The sequence below is a fragment of the Ochlerotatus camptorhynchus genome, unplaced genomic scaffold (genome assembly GCF_037179485.1).
Source record: "Ochlerotatus camptorhynchus isolate MF236.1 unplaced genomic scaffold, CSIRO-AGI_Acam_v1.1 ptg000579l, whole genome shotgun sequence".
Taxonomy (NCBI): domain Eukaryota; kingdom Metazoa; phylum Arthropoda; class Insecta; order Diptera; family Culicidae; genus Ochlerotatus; species Ochlerotatus camptorhynchus.
This window is the reverse complement of record NW_027041059.1, coordinates 115,979-137,069: the sequence shown is the minus strand read 5'-3', so window position 1 is coordinate 137,069 and position 21,091 is coordinate 115,979. Positions and strand designations below refer to the sequence as shown.

Sequence of the window (21,091 nt, the reverse complement as noted above, 5' to 3'; positions counted from 1 at the left end):
ATTTTATTTAACTTTGGTCTCTATTTCGAGGAAATTTCACTTTCCTTGCTGAATAATGATCTTGTGGGACGGAAGTGACGAGAAAGTAATAACGCGACGGAATTAATCAATAAAATCCAACTTTTATTCCTCTTCACGTGGTTTACACTTTTTGATTCAGTTCGCAACTGACAGCTCCCTCACAGGGTAGCCAGATGATAGGGTGACTGATTAATTAGCGCCACCACATATGCCCCTCCAGTTACACTAGGAAACGAACCCTGTGTCCTGATTGTGTAACTACAGTTTTCTTATCGTCCTGGGGGTGATTGGAGAAGCTGCTATTACATAAGAAAGCAGGTTTAATACGGTCGATTGATATGGTGCGCTGTTTTCCTCCAATTGAGATTTCAAAAAATTTGTCAGTTTTTTTTAAAACCTGGTAGGGTCCCTCGTAAGGTTGCTGGAACGGTTTCTTGACTGAGTCCACCCGAATGAAGACATGACTGCAATCCTTCAATTTTTGATGCACAAACGGCCTTTCCTTTGCATGGTGAGTCGGAGTAGGCGCATTTAGTTCGCTGAATGTTTTGTGCAGAAAACTGGATAGTTCAGTACGATCGACGTTTGCTGTAGGAGGATCATAAAATTCTCCCGGAATCCTGAGTGCTTGACCATATACTAGTTCTGCAGATGAACACTTTAAGTCCTCTCGATAAGCCGATCGAAGTCCTAGCAGAACCAAAGGAAGGCGGTCGTGCCAATCACGCCCACCTGCACACATAAGAGATGCTTTTAGTGTACGGTGAAATCGTTCGATGATTCCGTTTGACTGCGGATGATATGCAGTGGTGTGAATATGGTGTACGCCAAGCAAACGCGTGAGTTCCTTGAATACCTCCGACTCAAACTGCCGCCCTTGGTCGGATGTGATTGTCTCTGGAGTCCCAAAACGAGATATCCAACCCGCGTATAAAGCCTTGGCGACGGTTGGCGCAGTCATTTCGCTCAGTGGAATTGCTTCAGCCCATCGTGAAAAACGATCAATGATCGTCAGCAAGTAACGATGTCCACAAGAAGGCGTAAGTGGTCCAACGAGGTCTATGTGGATGTTCCGGAAGCGTGCCTTAGGTATGTCGAAGCTTGAGAATGGTGCTACGGTATGTCTAGTTATCTTTGAACGTTGACACTGCTGGCATGTCCTGACAAATTGACAGATATCCTTATTCATGCAGGGCCAAACAAACCGATCTACGATCAATCGCCTTGTAGCACGTGCACCGGGATGAGCTAACCCATGAAGTTGTGACATTATGCTGGCCCGGTGGTTCTCTGGAACGTAAGGACGAATATTGTTGTTAGTGGATACATCAACAATTAACGGTGAACGCAAATGAGGGAATGTCCGAGATTCGAGCTTCAAGGAAGTATCTTTGGACGACAAAAGTTTCTTCAGTTGCTGATCATTTTGTTGGTCCTTGGCGATCACATCAAAATCAATCCCGGCTGTTACAGCATCAACTCTTGAAAGAGCGTCTGCAACGATATTATCCTTTCCACTTATGTGGCGAATATCACTCGTGAATTCTGCTATAAATGCCAGATACCGTTCTTCGTGGGGAAGCCGACTGCTCGGATTCGTGGTTAAGGCATAAGTGAGTGGAAAGTGGTCAGTGAAAATTGTGAATTGTCGCCCTTCGACAAGATGTCGAAAGTATTTCACCGCTTCTTTTGCAGCTGTAAGTTCTCTTCCGAAGGTTGAGTACTTCTGTTGGCTCGAAGAAAATTTTTGAGAAAAGAATCCGATGGGTTTCCAGCTTCCACTATCGAATTGCTGCAAAACGGCACCCGCTGCGCAGTTAGACGCGTCTACCATAAGTCCAAGAGGCTTTGAGGCGTCAGGATAGTGAAGCAATGTTGCCTCAGCTAGTGACTGCTTACAACGTTCGAAACAACGAGATGCTTCTTCGTCCCATGAAATTTTTCTGCTATCGTTTTTTCGATTGTCAGGAATAAGCTTTCGTAATCGTTCCTGAATTTCCACAGCGTGAGGTACGAATCGTTTGTAGACGTTAATCAATGCCAGAAAACGACGCAAATCTTTCACCATTGTTGGTATTTTGTATTCCAGGACAGCACGAACTCGAGATGTAATTGGACGTATTCCATCCTTGTCAATTGTATACCCAAGAAACTCTACTTGCGGTTGTGAAAAAACGCACTTTTCAGCATTGATCACTAGACCATTTGCTTTGAGACGTTCAAGGACTAATTTGACGTGTTCCATATGCTCCGCCGCGTTCACTGACGCTATGCAGATGTCGTCGATAAAAACTATCACGAAGTCCAAATCTCCGAAAAGCTTGTTCATAAAGCGCTGAAAAGTCTGACTTGCATTGCAGAGGCCAAAGGGCATGCGCATAAACTCATACAGACCGAAAGGCGTGATGACGGCTGTTTTCGGAATGTCTGCGATTTCGACAGGAATGTTGTAGTACGCTCTAACTAGATCCAATGTAGTGAAAATGGTCTTACCTTGGAATCTGTTGACAAGGTCGTGGACGTGAGGTACTGGGTACCGATCAGGGACAGTAGCTTTGTTCAGGCGGCGATAGTCGCCCACGAACCTCCACTCACCATTTTTCTTGGGAACACAGTGAAGGGGGCTTGCCCAGCTACTGCTCGAAGGCCGACAAATGCCCATTTCGCACATCGTTTGGAACTCGTCTCTTGCTGCTTGAAGTTTCTCCGGGTGCATACGACGTGGCTTCGAAGCCACCGGTGGTCCGCGCGTAACAATATGATGTGTGACATCGTGCTTTACTTCCTGTTGAACAGATGGTGGAACTAATATCTCTCGATACGACGCAAGCATGTCTCGAAACGGGTGATGGAGATCTATTGCAGTTATTCCATGTAGAGGCACTTCCGATAAACAGCCAGTTGTTCGTAGTTTTGTTGTTTCGTCAATCAAGTGCCGGCTTTTCAGATTCACCAGCAATCCAAAATGTGCTAGCAAATCCGCGCCGATTATGGCGACGCTCACATCCGCCACAAGAAAGCGCCACTTGAAGCATCGTCGCAGCCCAAGATCCACAGAAATAAATTTACTCCCATACGTACGTATCCTTGTTCCATTTGCTGCATGTAAGGAAAATGGAACAGTTCCTCCTGCTTTTTCGCGCCGTGTCGCTGGAATGATAGACACGTCCGAGCCGGTATCAATAAGGAAGCGAAGCTGACTTGTTTTGTCGAAAATTACGAGTCGGCGGCTTTCGAAACCAGTACCCACCTGCGCCGTTTCAGATGGGCAACCGACTAGTTTTTTTGCTGGCCGAATGCGCATGGCTCTCTGCAACGATCCGCTCGATTTCCGTACTTCCGATGGTACCAGCAAATGTCGTCACCACGGGATCTCGGTTTCGATGAAGATCTGCTACGATTTCGTGTTGGCTCAGTTTTCAAGCGTCGAATCTCAGCTGTCAGAACTTCTATTTTCTCCTTCAAACTGGCGTAATCAGCATTTTGTCCAGTGGATGAAGCCGGAACATGAACAGCTGCGGCGGTGGCCGGAGATGAATCGATCATTTTGTCAGCCATCTCAGCCAATTTCTGCAAACTTCCATCACTTATGCTCAGAACTGCTCGGACACTTGGCGGCAACCTTTGAAGGAACAGCATCTTCATCAATGCATCGTCGACATTCAATCCCGTGGAGCTCTCCTGCATCTTGGCTAGTAGATGCGTGGGTCGAAGGTCACCCAAGTCGCAGGAGCCAAGCAATTGTTCGAGTCGCGCCTGTGGCGAAAGAGCGAAACGGGCGATCAATCGTTCTTTTACTGCTCCATATTTATTCTCGGCCGGAGGGTTGGAAACCAAGTCCGATACGTGACATATCACGGACTGGTCGATTTTGGCGACGATGTGCCAAAATTTTGTCTCATCTCTCGTCACCTGTGCCAGACAGAACTGGGCCTCCGCCTGCGCGAACCACATGTGCGGATCGTTCTTCCAGAACTCTGGCAACTTAACCGCCACTGCTGCGATATTCTGCTGTGCTGGAGCTGGGTTCGCCATCTTGTTTGCGTACCGCGGAGAAATGCGTATTTTCCCGATATTCGAATCAACTGCGGCGTTTTTCGACCGGAACCCGTTTCAATCACGTCGGGGTCACCAAATGTGGGACGGAAGTGACGAGAAAGTAATAACGCGACGGAATTAATCAATAAAATCCAACTTTTATTCCTCTTCACGTGGTTTACACTTTTTGATTCAGTTCGCAACTGACAGCTCCCTCACAGGGTAGCCAGATGATAGGGTGACTGATTAATTAGCGCCACCACAATCTGATCAATTATTCCGTTATGTAATTTTGACGTTTTGGATGCATTTTAACATCATAAAAACTAATTATTATTGACACCTCGCTTTGATTTCGAAATTGAGAAAAAGACACCTCTCTAGCTAGGCTAGCAAATTTACATTTATTAATCATCAAAAAATACTTTTCGGTTTTCTTTTCAGTTGCGTGCGCAGGAAGACGTGATCAGAGATTAATAGCTTACCAATACACCACCGGCACCGGTTTTTAAAGCATGTATCTTAAATATTAAAGTAATTTGTTTACTTTATTGTTTATGGTCAACAAGATTAATAGTTAATTTCATATTTATTGAAGGGCACCCACAAACACAAACTTTAAAATCTTTTCTTGTTCCTTACACATGCAAAATACCATCATAATATCTTATTATTCCATAATTTCCTAAAACATTTTTTTAGTCAAAATGAATGGAAGGCATTGTTTGTTGAACTATTATTTTTCGAGCTTATTTTATGAGAATTTTAGGCCTGACCGACTACTAGTTAAGAATGGCGTACAATCCATCCACCAAATAACCAGAATGCACGTATCTCAATGTTGTTTTGTGATATACCAAGAGTTGGCATTTCCACTTTCCCCATCAATTTCGCTTCAATCGGGTGCCCTGGTGGACCCTCCTGTACCCAGCATCTGATTTTAATGCTACTGAACGAACTGATTTTAATGCTACATGTCATTGTCAAATGCTCGTTTATCGTCAAGCGGTACCCGTAGTATAATTGGCAATGCATCCGTGTACTGAATGGGATTTAAGGGTTCAACCCACCGGTTGCCATAGATTTTGTTCATACACACGTGTCCTTCTGATCATATGTGTTTTGTTTCTTAGTATCTAGATATGTATAACTTTTGTGATTAAATTTCTCGACAGTAATCAAAAATGTAATTACTATGCGTTAGAGGCTTCTGATCTATAAATAGATCACTGGTCGTTAATCGGATAAACCATCATTGGGGGTACATTGAGATTTTTTTTAAACTTTATTATAGTGATTTTTATCCGAAGGCTAGTTCATCTCTAGGCTACATTGAGTCTGTTGATGTTGACACATAAATAAATAAGGTAGGGCGATCACAAACATGAAAACCTAAATACCTCCATTATAAGCAGGATTGAAGTATAATGTAGAACAATTTTTTGCATGGTTTGAGGTCCTCTATCACTCTGTTTCGTATTGACCATAAGCTACCGGTCACCCTGTACTAAGAGCTACAAGCGAGGATGATATTCAGCAGCGTACCCGCGGAAGAGGTACCTAGTCGACGCAGGGGTAAATCTCGCACACGTTGACATTTTACAGTAAAAGAGTACAGATATAGTCACCTAACTTCCATGGCGACTAAAAACGATGAGCTCAGGACCGATTGCACCGGAAAAGAATTCCTAGTTCGGCCAAGAAAGAGATAGAACCAAGTGAATTGCAGCGTCTAGGTTTATATAAATCAATCACATAGCCCCTATCAATCGATTTTTTTTCCCTTAGTGTGCTTTGCGTCGATCTTGTTTTCCGTGCTGAGCACCGATGCTACTAACGCCAGGGAGGCACAGCTCCCACACCTGGACCCTACCACCTATCGACCCATCAAATCATGAACCAGGGACCAACGGCTTTACTTCCCCGGCGTGATCAGAGATGTTACGCCTCAGAACATCCCGGTGGCGCCGACTGGGATTGAACACAGGCCTGCAGGGTTGAGAGGCAATGACGCTTACCACTACACCACCGTTGCCTTTGATATCGATCGATCGAATACTAACTGTGAAATAAAATAAGGATGATGTGATATTGGAACGACAGTAAACAATGAAATTCATATTTTGATTTAAGATATTTTATTACACCAGGATTTTACCGTATGCAAGTATTTTTCTTGTTGTTGGCTGCAATATTTTAGGGTTTTTATTTATTATCCCCTTGTCACTGTTCTTGCATCATCGATGTCTACTTTAATGTTGCGCTACATCGTTTAAGTCTTACTTTTAAGGTGTTAGAAGTTGTGGTTGTGTGTGTGTGTGTGTGTGTGTGTGTGTGTGTGTGTGTGTGTGTGCGTGTTTGTGTGTGTGTGGGTGTGTGTGTGTGTGTGGGTGTGTGTGTGTGTGTGTGTGTGTGTGTGTATGTGTGTATGTGTGCATGTATGTGTGTGTGTGTATGTGTGTGTGTGTGTGTGTGTGTGTGTGTGTGTGTGTGTGTGTGTGTGTGTGTGTGGTGTGTGTGTGTGTGTGTGTGTTCATTGTTGGTTGTTTAGAAAAGTGAATCGTGTTCAATGCAAATTTCAAATTTACTTTCCAATTCCGCCAATCATTTCTTCATTTCTTTCTTCTTTTTTATAACGTTTTTTGCAGTTGGATCTAGTTGTTGTCTTCATACGAATGCTTGCAGCCGAAGAGAAAGTAACAGATTTCGGAAGCGAATGTAATCAAAATACATAACTAGAAACACTGTTGCTTCCACTTTTGCTGCTGCAATCTGGGTCATTCGAAGTGATGAAGACTATTTTATCGTTTGAGAATATATGCGTCATCATCCTTAGGACAAAAATAATACTGATATAAATCTTATGGATGTTATAAAAAGGTAACTTCCACATAAACTTATAATAGTATTCAACATGATCCAACGCCTGATGTATCCGTCTTTATAAGCTGTGGGTGTTGAGTCTGGCGATGATCACGAGTCCTTATTCTGGCAAAATATCCTTCTGCTATGGCTGTACTTCTTTTCCTACTACAGAGGTCTGTTCGTCAATGCTAGTAGTTGTATAACTCGTAGTGGTGGTCGTCATAGTTGGTCTAGGCTTGCGGCTGCACAAAGTGCCATGACAATCAGTTATTGAGTGATTTTCATGATTATGTGGAATTTTCACCAATTTTCAACTATTGGTTTCGTTATTTTCAGTGAAACAGTAATTGGTACAAATGATCGTTTTTAATGGAAAACATATACATAAAAAGATAAGTCGTTTCTTGTATCACGATGTACTGCACTTAACGGAAACGAATCAAAACTAGCTCCTTATGCATTTGTGTTTTCATTTATTGAAATTAGGCTAGTTTTTGCTCATTTGTCTTTCGCAACACTCGTGCTGTTACTACAAAAAGTGTAAAATGCGTGAAATCAAATTATCATAACCGATTATTCCAGTGTTACGTTGCTTCAGATCTATCAACGAAAAAAAAACTATTTTACTAAATTTGTACCTATACAAAAAACTGGTTTGTCTAAATTCGTTATCCAAGAGCGCAGTATACCGTGTGCTTGGCGATGAGGTGACGCAGATATTATTCGATCAATCGGATTACAGCGTGTATATTGTATAATTCTGCGTAACCTTCCTTTTTATGTCATTGCAGTACAATAACTGATGATTATTTATGTGTCGATTAGTGGCATTTTACAATTGCTGATTATCTAATAATGGCAAGATATATAAAGGGCTCAGTGAAAGAATCTACCAATTTCACAAAAACTAATGTCATGATCACGGCTATGGTAAAGTGAGACTCCATTGCTGTTCAGGACTCATGTCACCGTGAATGATTCGTGTGTGACACTCGTGTCATCGTTTTCTTCAATCAATTTATAGTTAGTTCTGCCAAAAATAACCTCCTGCTAGAAATCAAATGATGAAATGAAACTTCAGACATGCTATCTTTTTCTAATTAATCATAAAGGATATAGGTCTTTCAACCACTGAGCCCCTGATATAATAAGCATTTAAAAGAAATACATACACGTGTGCAAAATAATAGCAATGGTATCTTATTAATCGCTTCACATGTTCTCACTTGAGCTTTACGCTGGCCCAAAAATGTATTCAAGTTTTTTTTAGCGCGGCATATGACGCGTCGCTATTCTGAGGATTAAATTGGGTAAAGCGAGAATCTATTTGATTTACATGTCGCCTATTATAATACCAAATCAAATTGTCACGTCACTTGTGAAATGACTATACAGATAATCACTTCAAATAAGGGGGAGCTAGAGCTACTCCAAAGCTATTAAGGCTTAAGCGTTTACGAGCTTTCCAAAAGAAAAGAAAAAGTCGTGAAGTACTACCGACGCCAGTGGCTCCATCCAAACAAAGCGAAAATTGCGGTGATTTCAAATCGCCCAAAACTACACTACACAGACTACAGATGCTAATTGCGGTTTTCACGAGGCTATTTACACGCGACAGCTATTCCTTTCTAAAAATGTGACTATATTGGCCAGATACGTCGACTTTCATTGCTATTCGTTTGCACACAGATGCTATGCGTTTTAAAAATATTGTTATTTATTTAATTTTGTTTTTGCATACGCAGGAACAAGGATAGAACCACAAACTAATGATACTAAAAATGATTTAGATGTTATTAATAAATTGGAAGATGATGATAAAGATGTTTTCATTGCAAATGCCGCACTTTCCATCTTAAATTGCCGTTCTTTTCAACGTTATGAATTATGTGCAATTGTTTAGCACATTTGTAACATTTTTTACGAAGCAGGCAGAATACGAATATTCTTTTCTACTTCGCACGCCGTTCGATGTTGAGTCCAATACCGAAATTTTATTTTTTAAAGGATAGCGCAAGCCTTCTTATTCTCATACAATCAATTATCATAGACAAGTAATTCAATCGAAATGTAGAACTTTTACGAGAAATGAACATGATGATAATACTTTGATGAACATCAGCAGTTGGACCTTACTCAGAATTAAGATACAAAAGTATTAATCCAGGTGCGCCACGGAAAGAAACAACATAAACAAAGAGCTACAAGAAACACTAAAAGGGGAAACTAAAAACACAAACCGAAAAAAACTTGGTAAAATAAATGGAATACTCACATTCGGAGCAAACGTAAAATCTTCGACCATTTGCCTTTAAAATTTGCTGTTTTTTGCCAGTTTTTGAAAACCACCTAGTAACGAGTTGAAGAAATATGTTCATTAATTTGTCAAAACAATCTTGTACACATAGCAGAATGGGGCATATTGGGAGCTTTTGATCCGTTAAATCAAAAGAGGTTGTTCTCTACTGAGGATCAAAAATGTGAAAAATAAATAGATTTAGTGACCCCGTATATTTCAAAAGATGAAAAATACTACTTGTTTCAACATTTCTTATTCGAAAAACGCTTAAGGGAAACGCACCATGTTGGCCATGATTTGACAATAATGCACGTTTTTACAAGTTTGAGGTCCTAAATTGTGTTAAGATTGTTGATTCAAATCTTATTCATCGGGGTACATAAACATGTCACCCCTGAAACGCACGAAAATTGTGATTTAATAGTTTTTTTCTGTGGTATGACCAAAATATGAAACTACGGCCAAACCTAGTGCACTTACCCTAATAAGATCTTAAACTGTATAGAAATAAGGTTTAATCTAATGCCAAACCAGATAAAAGTTTATGCTCTCCTATGTTACAAAAGTTACGTGTAGGAAAACGCGAAATTGGGCGGGTTTAATAAAATAACATAGGCTATATGCACTTATAGTAACAGACCTGCGAATGTAAACCCAGTTGAATTGGCAACCACTGGTTTTAATTAGAATTTAGCAAAAAACTAAAATGTACACGGGAAACTGATCCTATTGTTCGTAATCGATGATGGAAGTTAAAAATAGAAAAACTGATCTCTTCTTCATAAATACGTAAAGGCTAGCAAAATTACATTACTTTCAAACACTTTCCTCTGATCAACAACACAATAGTTCTTTTCAGAATCTGACAGTTCTATGTCAGATGCGCATCAGCAGGCCTGTTACTAATAAGTGTCTACAAAAAAAAGACGCTTCCTTAATAACAACAAGTGAGTGATACATATTTTCATACTTTTTTCTCGTCATATAGAAAGTGGACGGAGTGTACTTTTCCACCCATTTATCAAATTTATCATCAGTTCATCCCTGCTAGTTCACTGCACTTGATCTGCTTCGTTTAATCAACTGTAATAGGTATCTGTATTTAACGGTTGTACTACATCATTCCGAATAAAACTTTCCTAAACGCCTTAAACCATTACCTGAAAAAATGGCTATTTCTCCGAATTAGATTTGGCATTCTTTTGATTGCGGCTCGTTCTATTCACATTTGACAATGTATCACAATCGTCCTTAACCGTTATGTGATTGATGGGAAATTCTCACACACATAAGGGTTAACTAGCAAGCCTAGTGTCCGACCTCTACAACCTTGTTTCATGACAAATGGATCAATCCTCAAGTCTCGTCGATCAAATGTAGACAAAATATGAGAAATCCTTGCACAAAAATTCTAACCATCAAATATCCACAAACGCTAGTAAATAGTAGAGGAAATGTGCCAAAGTTCGGTCTATATTGTTGATTTCGGCATATTCGGAATGGAAGTACCAGCGTAAGGCACTTCCGATGGATTTTTTTCTAAAACAAAATAGTGTTTTCTGTGAATTTCATTTGATATTATTGTTAACGAAAAATAGTAAAATGGCATTTCTCCATGATAAACTCAAATGACGAATTTATTGGGGTTAATTTTTTGTTCATCATCCATACTACATTTTGTCCTCTTATCCAAATGTTGAAATTTACAAATCAACCAAATTAATGCAACAATAATAAAAATAAGTGACGAGGTACGACGAAATGAACAGATAGCTATACAGACAAAATGATACATGCTTGATGACCGATCTTTCAAAATTATCGGTTTACATAGATGGTCTAAGTTCTGTTTTATCAAAAACGTTACTTATTATGCTTACTTGTTAGTTTTTTTTTCTGTTTTGAGTTCATGTTGCAACACATTTTTGTTTTCATAGATTGGACTGATTTGCTTGTCTATTGTGAAGGTTTTTTTTTACAATCTAGCCATTTAAATTAATATTAAATTATTTTGCATTTACCTCAAGGTTTTATTATTTGCTTCAACTTTATATAAGTCATCATGTTGATTTTAAACGTGTGTGTGTGTGTGTGTTTCAGGATTTTTATATACCTCTTGTTAGCTATTTTCAGCTTATTTCTTTTTATTTTTACTGTAACCTCGTGGCGGTGTAACCGGTCGTCCAGAGTTCATGCCACCGTATTGAAACTTACGTTTATCAGCTGGTTTCAGGATCTGGAAAGAACACATCAGCGTATCGTCCACCGACATCATCGCTCCTATAATGTGGAATATAAGATATAAAAAAATAATAATCTGTGTCCTCTGTGAATAATACTAAAAGTCACATATCATATAGACTACTATATAATTCTAAACTATAATTCCACACATTTGTATTGACGAAATTCCATGTGACATTCTACATGATTTTCATGTGAGCACACATAAACAGATTCAACTCAAAAGTACACATGAAATTCATGTGTCAAATGAATAGTATGTGTGGTTACTCTTGGCCTTTATGTGTACACGTATTAAGATATCATTTGATCCCTCCCCTTGGCTAGTTTTGCACCTTGCTGCTGGTTGGGCTGGCTTAATTTCATGCTTTATAGTGGAGTGTTGGAGACGATAGGTTATGGCCGGCGTTGCTGACTCATGCCGCGATAGAATGGCGCCATGGGCAGGCGATGGGGGCTACTAAGCTTCCCCTCTCTGATGAACCACTGCATGAGTTTGAAAGACTATGCTGGCAAAATTGAGAGTGCAAAAAGCGAAGCCAAAAGTACCCGTTATGTGTTGCAGCGCAGGTTGAAAAGCTGCTCGAGATGACTCAAATTCTGGACGGAACAGAAGCGTTAATTCAACTACACCCAACGCTAAATACAAGTCGATATGTGATCTGATCGAAAAAAGTGAAAAGGACATCGAAATGGGACTGTAAAAACAAGGAGTAATTAAGGCGAGAAGAATAATGAAAAGCAATATGGAAAATACTCCTGCTATCACTCTGCAATCGACGTTTCTTTCATCGCCAGTTCTCTTGCATCCAAGTTCTATTTGTACATTCACCCGCTGACCGCTGACTAGAGCGAACCACAAAACTGCCTACCAGTCAAGTGTAGTGAAGTTCTCTTCGGAAAACCGCGTGAAATTGGAAGCCATTTTTGAGTTTTTACGGTGTTTGAAGTGGATTACAGTGATTTCATTTAAATAGATTGAGAAAGAACCTTTATTTGTTTTACTTTTATTAATTAACTAAGTGTATTTGTTTAGGTTATATTAAGTTTAGTGAGGTGAAGTGTACAGATAGTGGTAAGTGGTAATCTATGCTTGATTAACAAGCATGGATCTATCGGACAGTAACAGGCAGCCTGAGCCGCCAGATAAAGGTAAGGACATAGTTGAATATCCATTACCCCCTACATCGGATGAAGACATGGACAACGATGACGACTTCCGGGGCTTTCCGGAGGATGACATGATAGACCAGTCTCACCAGAACAAGAAAAGACGTGATGAAAAAGACACAAAAGAAAGCGATAAGAAACGAACAAGATCAAACAAGTCTAAAAGCACACTAACACAAACTACAGCTAACACTCTTACATTACAAACAAAATCATCATCCAGCACACTAACACAACCATCAACATCTCAAATGACGAATACATTGAACACCACCACCAAACTCACTAACACAACCACAACCACTCAAAATCCCAACCATACTAACACAAACAAAGCCTGGAACTTCAAACAAAAATAATGATAAAAGCATTCACATCAAAAACAACGCATACAATGTTATTTTCATCGAGCCAATTTTGATTAAAGAAGGACAAAAACTACTGGAAACATTGGAAGTAGGAAAATTCCTACATAATGCACAATTGGACCAATTCACGGAGCTCAAAAGAGCAGGACAGTATAGATATAAAAAGACTTACAAAAAACCACAGGATACAGAGAAAATTCTCAACGTGGCATCACTTCGGAAAAACAACAACTACAAGGCGTACATTCCGAAAATAATAACCGAAACGACAGGTGTCATCAAAGACATTCCTCCGTCGTTCACCGAAAAAGAAATTCGATTGAATGCAATCTGCAGCAAAACAAATCACGGATGTTGAACGAATTAAGAGGAAAATGGTCAACGAACTGATCAACACAAGGACGATAAAAATTACCGTAGAAGGCCCGGAACTACCGAGAGTGGTACAGATCTACGGAGTATACTGTAAACCGGAAATATACATCTACCCTGTGAGAATCTGTAACAAGTGCTGAAGACTTGGACACAGTGTGCAAAAGCAAGGAAACATGCCTAAGATGCGGAAAATATATCTCCGAAGAACACCGAGGATGCGACGAAAGAAACCAAGTAAAATGCAAGAACTGTGGAAACAAACATCTACCCACCGAAAAAGACTGTCCAGAACGTAAGAGAAGAGAACATATCAATGCTGCTATGATGTTAAATAAAATAACTTTCACAGAGGCAGCAGAGCTCTATCCGAAAACACAAAACAGGTATGCTATTCTGGAGTAATCGATGAATTCCCAAGACTGGAACGTGCAAATACACCAAACCCAGACTAGAGGTAGAAAACCACTGGAAAAATCGACTACAGCAAAGTAGATAAAAAAAATTGATGAAACCAAAGCCAAAACCAAGCATTGTTAAAAACATGTTCCCTCAAGAGGAACACATTTCTGAACAAGTAACTGTAATAACAAACAACCCACATGCAGTATCCGAAACAGAGCGAATTCAGACAATGTCAAATCAACTACATAACTTTTTACAGCACAACTTGGAAGGCAAAACTGATTCGGATCCGAGCTCGGACCTTCTTTTAATCGAAATTGGCGCAATGATTAAAAACATAATTGAAAAAATTGAAGAAATAAATCCACATAGAAAATAGTTAAACTTTTTCTACAATAATGGACATCTTTACTGAAAGTCTAAATATTTCACAACTTAACATTCACAGTCTAAGACCATTACAAAAACGAGAAAGTGTTTTTAACAACTAAAAACATACATATTTTTTTAATCCAAGAAATCTGAAATATAAATTCTGAAACTATTCTTTTTTCAAGAAATGTAAACCTGATGGTTATGGCGGATCAGGTATACTTACACATCCGACTTTACAAGCAGAGGAAATTATAGTTCCTAATGTCGATCTTGAACTAGTACCAGTAAAAATAAAAAAAATATTTAAAATCCAACTATTTTTATTTCTATGTCAAATTTGATACACAGATGCATATGATTGGTGCACTGTCATTTCATGAAAAACCCTGTAAAAACGGTACAAACCGTTTACGTCAAAACAGAGAAAGAGGCGAATGATGACGTTCGTCAACAGTGGACATGCCACTAAAGGGTGAACAGAAGAAGAAGTTCTATTGGTACTGCGAAGAAGACTTGCGTGGTAGTGATCACTTTCCAATACATATTAGAACTTAAAACCCACTCCCTGCAACCCGCTCGAAAAAAGATGGTTATACAAGGATGCCGATTGGACCAAATTCGAAAATGCTGCCGCACAAAAAATTCTAGCAGACTCTGATGCCAATATCCAAGATATCTCACTCGTAGTATATTTGAAGCAGCATCGTGTCTATCCCGAGAAGTAATGGCGTACCTGAAAAGAAGAAGCAGATATGGTGGAACCAAGAAGTAGGTGAATTGATACGGAAACGAAGCAAAGCTCTGCGGAAGCTAAGGAAGATGAGCGATAACAACCTAAGGCCGACAACATAGTAGAAGCGATTCGAAGCGATTCGATGCGATAGCAATTGGCAAAGCGAAATGCAGCGGCAAGCGAAGCAACCTATGACATAGTGAAAGCGTTTTTGAAAACATTACAGTCGCGCGCGCAGTGCAAAATATTTGTTCAAATTTGTTATTCAGCATGGATTCATCCGATGAGGAATATTTCGCTTCCTCAAGCACGATTAATTTCATAATCAACAACGAAAGAGAGTTTGCAGTTCACCCGATCAATCGAAATAGAAGGCGAGATGGGGAGTTCTTCAGGTTGTACGAAGATCTTCGTAAATATCCAGAGAAGTTTCGGTCTTACACAAGAATGGATATCGGTGTCCATTTTTCCTCACTAGAATCAGTCCACTTGCGTTCGAAGGCGTCAAAACACAACACGAACAGCTCTGTCGCTTTGCTGAACGCTTTACACCTCTTCGCATCGCTTTCACTATGGCTGGTTTGGGCGATTCCCATAGAACGCTCATAGAGGGTGCTTTCACGCAAGCGCTCCGCTTATTGCCAACGAATCGAATCGCTTCGAATCGCTTCTACTATGTTGTCGGCCTAAGCAAGAGCGAGGCAAAGCAGCAGTTCACACACTTAGAAAAAACGCCCATTCCGAGGTTACTTTCACTTTCACTTACAATAATCCCCGCATGTATGCATCACCGTTATCAAATAGATATTGGTATTGCATACACGCTTCCAGGATCGAAAATATTCTTTTCAAACCTGGCACGTATTTAGTTTGTTTTTTTTTTTAAATGTAAAATGTATTTGGACTGGTCTCACCATGTTAATTTGATTCTCCAATTCATGCGTTCCGTAATTTTGATTTTCTCTAATAGCGAATTCGTTTATTATCGGGGTTGGAACCAGTACCAACCCAGTGCGAAACCGAACTTTTTGTCAGTGTGAACCTCAACCTGAGCTGGGTTTTAAAAACAAACGATCAAACTTACGTTTGTCAGAAAACAAGCAGACCCAATTTTGATACACGATCCAGTTTGGAACTGAATAATAAACGAATTCGCATTTCGTGATGCACCTTTGTCGTACTACTTCCTTTAACGAACACAAATTTTCTTACATTGTCATGGTCATCTGGGAGGAAGTTCGCGTGTAGTGCTTTTCCCAGGAACAGTTTTCGGCCATCAACTGCCACCCGTCCAGTCTTGGGCGTATCCAGCGAGGCATCTTTCATATTGCTCGCAATCTCCGACACCGGCGAGAGACCAGCAGCCGAGCACTTTTGCAAGCGGAAAACTTACTGATTAACGGCAACGTCGGCCACCGAATCACCACCAAAATTCGACACCGAACAATAAAACTGAATCTGCGTTGTTGTATTTTGAAGGTTAGATTCAAGTTCAAACGAGCCACTCAAGGAAAACACAGGCAAAACACGATATATCACTAAATGATAACTTTATGAACACTTGCAATTAAATTTCAGCATACAATGCAACAATAGCACGGATGCTTCCTGTGGATTAATTTGGACTAACTTGGTGAGATCGTATCTGATTTTATCTATATAAACTAAATTTACATGATTCTCTTGAATTTGGCAAATTCTTAATGGAGTTTTCTCCACACATCCCATTTTTTGTGTTGTTGAAATCATCATTGAACGCTAAATGTCTGCACATTTTTGAACATGTGATGGAACATTACTGTAAATCATATATTTTAAAACATTATATAATATATTGGGTTGGGGAGGGGCAGCCTAAGGGAATCAAAGGATTTGATGACTGGGCGAGGGTTCGTGGATTTGCCAGTCCCTTGTCACGTGATTACAGAGTGTCATCTGGTCGTTTTGTCTTCCAAAGGTCTTCAATGAAGCTGATTTACCCTGCTGCAACAAACCATCAGGCAGAACTTTACAACCGGTAAAGTATCTGCAGACATTGGTAATCCTTGCACTGATGGTGCGTTCCATTCACATCACATCACATCACTTGCAAATAAATGTCAGCACACAAATTAACAAATTTAAAGCCAAAGTGTGTTTAATTCGCTTACGAAAAATACGCAGTAAAAGAAAAACACGTCAGCTTTCAAGCGCGGCCTACTGCGAATTACACGAGTGCAAATCTCACCCCGGACAAGTCACGAATGACCCAAGAGTGTTATGGCCCACGCACATTAGATCCGGATCGGACGCGTTGCGGCAAAGTGACAGCTAAATCTATTGTCTAACTGTCAAATTTACGTCAACGCAACGCAAACGGATCTAATGTGGGTGGCCCTTTAAAGTGACTATAATAAAAAAAAAAGAAAAAAAAAACAGTAATTCAATGCAACATTCAATTTTTTGACTAACAAATTAACATATTTTTCAATATGTTATCTTATCTATTTTCTAGAAGCATTTACTTGTGTTTTATACAAATAGTATCAATGTTCCGTCATATCGTATATTCGAATGATCTTCGCCAGTGCCATTCAGGATCTTTAGAACTACATGTGGTGAAATTTTTTTTAACTTTATTTTTGAGATTTTCTCATTAACATATGGTGGAAATATGAAACGCACCTTGTAAAATGCACATGAAAGTTACCAATGTCATCACTTACTCACACATGAAATCTGCCTCGTCCAACCTGGCAGAACGCGCCCTAACTCTCACTGAACCAAAGGGCAGGGCTATATGATTGCAATGGGGTAGGGCTAAAACTGCTACGATTGTATGTATAGGATTGTGCCATAATTGGTGTATTTGCAATATAACTCTTTCCCTATAATGCTATTACAACCATGTCTGTCGATGGTATAACTATTACAATGGTACGATGGTATTTTGTAAAGGTTCTACTGCCGGTAGACGCATATTTGTCTTATTTATTTATTTATTTCGTCAACCAACGTAGACTAGTACAAAAACATACACAGCTTTTTTCTTATATAAAAAATACATTGAAAGAAAAAATAAAAAGTACAATATTTTTTAATAAAAATTAAGTAGTGTCTGCTTTCCTATTTTTCTTCTTATATTTCCGTATGGAGTTACAATATTGTTTTAGTTTAAGCCAAGAAATTGTAAAGTCAATGGTTTCGCAGTATTGATTGTAAGAGGCCATGGAATGCGATGTAAGAGCCTATATTTTGCATAATTTGTGAGATAATGGTGTATGGGAAATAAATTAGGATTCGGAGTTGCCGAGTAGGTGCATAGAAATTTAATTTTGATAAAAGTTCTGTTGAGTCAATGCGTTGCGAAACGATATCGTTTACAAATGAAACCATTGCATATTCACGACGATCTTTTAATGTTTGTATGTGTATAAGCATGCAGCGTGCTTCATATGGTGAAAGAGGGATGTCCAGCCTCATTTACCAAGCGCGTATAATAGAAATTGTTTTTGTACTAATCTTTCTTCGTGCGTGATTGAAGAAGGAGACCATACAATGCTGCAATATTCCAGTATTGACCTCACATAGGCGATATATAGTGTTTTAATTGTATGGGTCCTGAAAGTTATAGCAAAAGCGCTTGAGAAAGCCTAGCATGTTATTTGCCTTTGGAGTAATTGTGTTATAATGGTCTATGAAAGTTGGTTTGGAGTCTAAGATAATTCCTAAATCCCCAACTCTTTCACATTTTTCTACCTACATTTTGATTTCCTAATGCAGTGTTCCCAACCTTTTTGATACAGCGACGCATTTTGCAATTTTCTAAAAAAGCCGCGGCGCACCAATATTAAATAGAAGAGAGGGCGGATTTCTTTAATGAGAATGAAGTTTTTTTATATAGGGGAAATGGATGTAATGTCGGCCTAAATGCTCCTAATGTGTGTCCATACATAAATTCAGTAATGGACTAAATTTTCAATAATGACCAAACATACCCATTAGTACCGTCCCAATGACGCGTTCATCTAGATAAAAATGAGAAATAGCAGATTTTCAGCGATGGGCCCAATGTTAGATCCATAGGCCAACATTAGAGCAATTTCCTCTACTTTTCCTACAATTTTATTAGCTTTTTGATCACCAAAAACGTGCAAAATAAGGCAAATTTCCAATTTAAAAAGTTAAAATTCTGATGTGAGTCACATTTGACAGTTGTTTTACATTTTTATCACCGCTACGGCAACAGCGCCACGGGTGTCCGGTGGTTGGTTGGATTTCACTATTGCAGGTGGAGAGATTTGAGACCACTTCTCAAATACAGAAGTGAACAGATAATATATTGAATTTTTTTATTACCTGTTTGAATATTAGGCACTGGTCATCAATGAATCTGGAAAAAAAAATACGTTCCCTAGCTGGATTTTAATACATATTTAATGAGCCCGCGGCGCACCTGAGAAAGCTTCGCGGCGGACCAGGGCGCCGCGGCGCCCAGGTTGAGAACTACTGTCCTAGTGCAATTGAAATGTTTGATGTTGTTCTTTTTCTGCTAAATGATATTAAGTTGCATTTTTACATTCAATTCTAACGGGTGTTCTATAAAAAATGAGAATTTTCTCAGTCATATACACGGTAACCGCAAAATACCCAATAACGACTACAAAGTAAGCATTTTCGAGGGAAACTGGGACTACCCATTAAATGAGTAAAATTTTCCCCATTTATGAGTAATTACAACTACAAAAACAAGTAGTGTATTCATTTTTGAGTAACAAATACTCATAAATGGGTAATAGTTTTACTCATTTAATGGGTAGTCCCAGTTTCCCACGAAAATGCTTACTTTGTAGTCGTTATTGGGTATTTTGTGGTTACCGTGTAGCTAGTAAAAAAAAAAATTTCAAAGAATTCAGTATTTTTTATTAAAAACATAATGTTTATTCTTCAAAAAAACGTCAATGAATATTAGAGAAGGGGCCCTGGTCAGCCGTACGACGCAACTTAGTCGGGATGCTCTCACAAGAGCGCTGGACGGCACTGAAATCATTCTCATTTTTTATTGAACACTCGTTAGTAGGCCTTTTTGCACACCATATGTAGAAAATGTGTATTTCATTCTGGAATATATTGATGTCTTTTTTATTTCTTATTTCTAAAAAGAGCTTCATGTCGTTGGCATAGATTAATAATTTTATTTTTTTTTGAGAATGAAAAAAATATCGTTTACGTATAGAATAAAAATAAGAGGTCCCAAATGAGAGCCTTGGGGGACGACTGAAGTGACTTGAATTGGGCTCGATTTCTTTCCGTTGAATTTAAGTATTTGTTGTCGGTTAGTTAAATATGATTCAAGCCATTTCAAGACTCCTGACTCAATTCCATTGTTTTGCAATTTAAAGAGTAGCATTGGTATGTCAATGCGGTCATACGTCTTGCTAAAGTCTGTATAGAGGGTTCCTACGTGGTTTCCATTATCCATTGCATTCAATGAATCTATCTATATATATAAAAATGAATTTCTGTCTGTCTGTCTGTCTGTCTGACCCTTATAGACTCGGAAACTACTGAACCGATTGGCGTGAAAATTTGTATACAGGGGTTTTTGGGGCCGTGGAAGGTTCTTATGATGGTTCGAGACCCCTCCCCCTTCTGTAAGGGGGGGCTCCCATACAAATGAAACAGAAATTTCTGCATAACTCGAGAACTAATTAAGCAAATGGAACCAAATTAGACATGTGGGGGCGAGTGTGGGGGTATAAGGAGATAATCATAGGGGGTAGCCCCTTAGATAATAGGGGGGGGGGGGCTACGTACAATATAGCATGCTTTTTTTAAATCGACGCATAAACTCAAGCTAATATTGAATCCCGAGCAAGACCGGGCACACTCAGCTAGTAGTCTATAAAGTCAAGTAAATTTGTCGAGGTCGAACGACCCTTGAAGAAGCCGTGTTGCATGTCAGTAATTCTATGTTTGATTTGGAGAAATAATTTTTCGTTGACAATTGCTTCGAAAATGCAAGAGATGATATGATGGCTATTCCACGATAATTACGTGCGTCAGATTTTCGGTCAGATTAAAAAATAGGCACTAGAAAGTTTTTCCAAATTTTTGGGAAGAAACCGGATTCCAGGGACATATTAAAAATCCAAAATGGAGCAGTGAGTTCTATTGCTAGACTTTTCATAAATACGTTAGGTCCAGGACCTTTTGAGGCGT

General features: G+C 39.3%; 2 protein-coding genes across 4 annotated transcripts in view; both read right to left on the bottom strand.

The window, feature by feature from the left end:
* Nucleotides 1-3,297: 3,297 nt before the first annotated feature.
* LOC135713801 (uncharacterized) lies at nucleotides 3,298-4,056 on the bottom strand. The gene has a single exon (XM_065237035.1). It carries the CDS (start codon nucleotides 4,054-4,056, stop codon nucleotides 3,298-3,300), a length of 759 nt encoding a protein of 252 aa, XP_065093107.1.
* Nucleotides 4,057-6,576: 2,520 nt separating this feature from the next.
* The window catches only part of LOC135713806 (serine/threonine-protein phosphatase alpha-2 isoform), an 85,882-nt gene continuing 71,367 nt past the window's right edge, over nucleotides 6,577-21,091 (bottom strand). The window contains exons 6-8 of one of the 3 annotated variants that reach the window (XM_065237043.1): nucleotides 11,438-11,503; nucleotides 9,200-9,273; nucleotides 6,577-7,166 (exon numbers count right to left, since the gene is read on the bottom strand). In XM_065237043.1, the coding sequence (XP_065093115.1) occupies nucleotides 9,236-9,273; nucleotides 11,438-11,503 (104 nt within the window). In that variant the 3' untranslated portion in view covers nucleotides 6,577-7,166; nucleotides 9,200-9,235. Of the gene's footprint in view, nucleotides 9,274-10,859; nucleotides 11,504-21,091 lie in introns of those variants that run through there. The other 2 variants (XM_065237042.1, XM_065237041.1) reach the window with 2 other exon arrangements.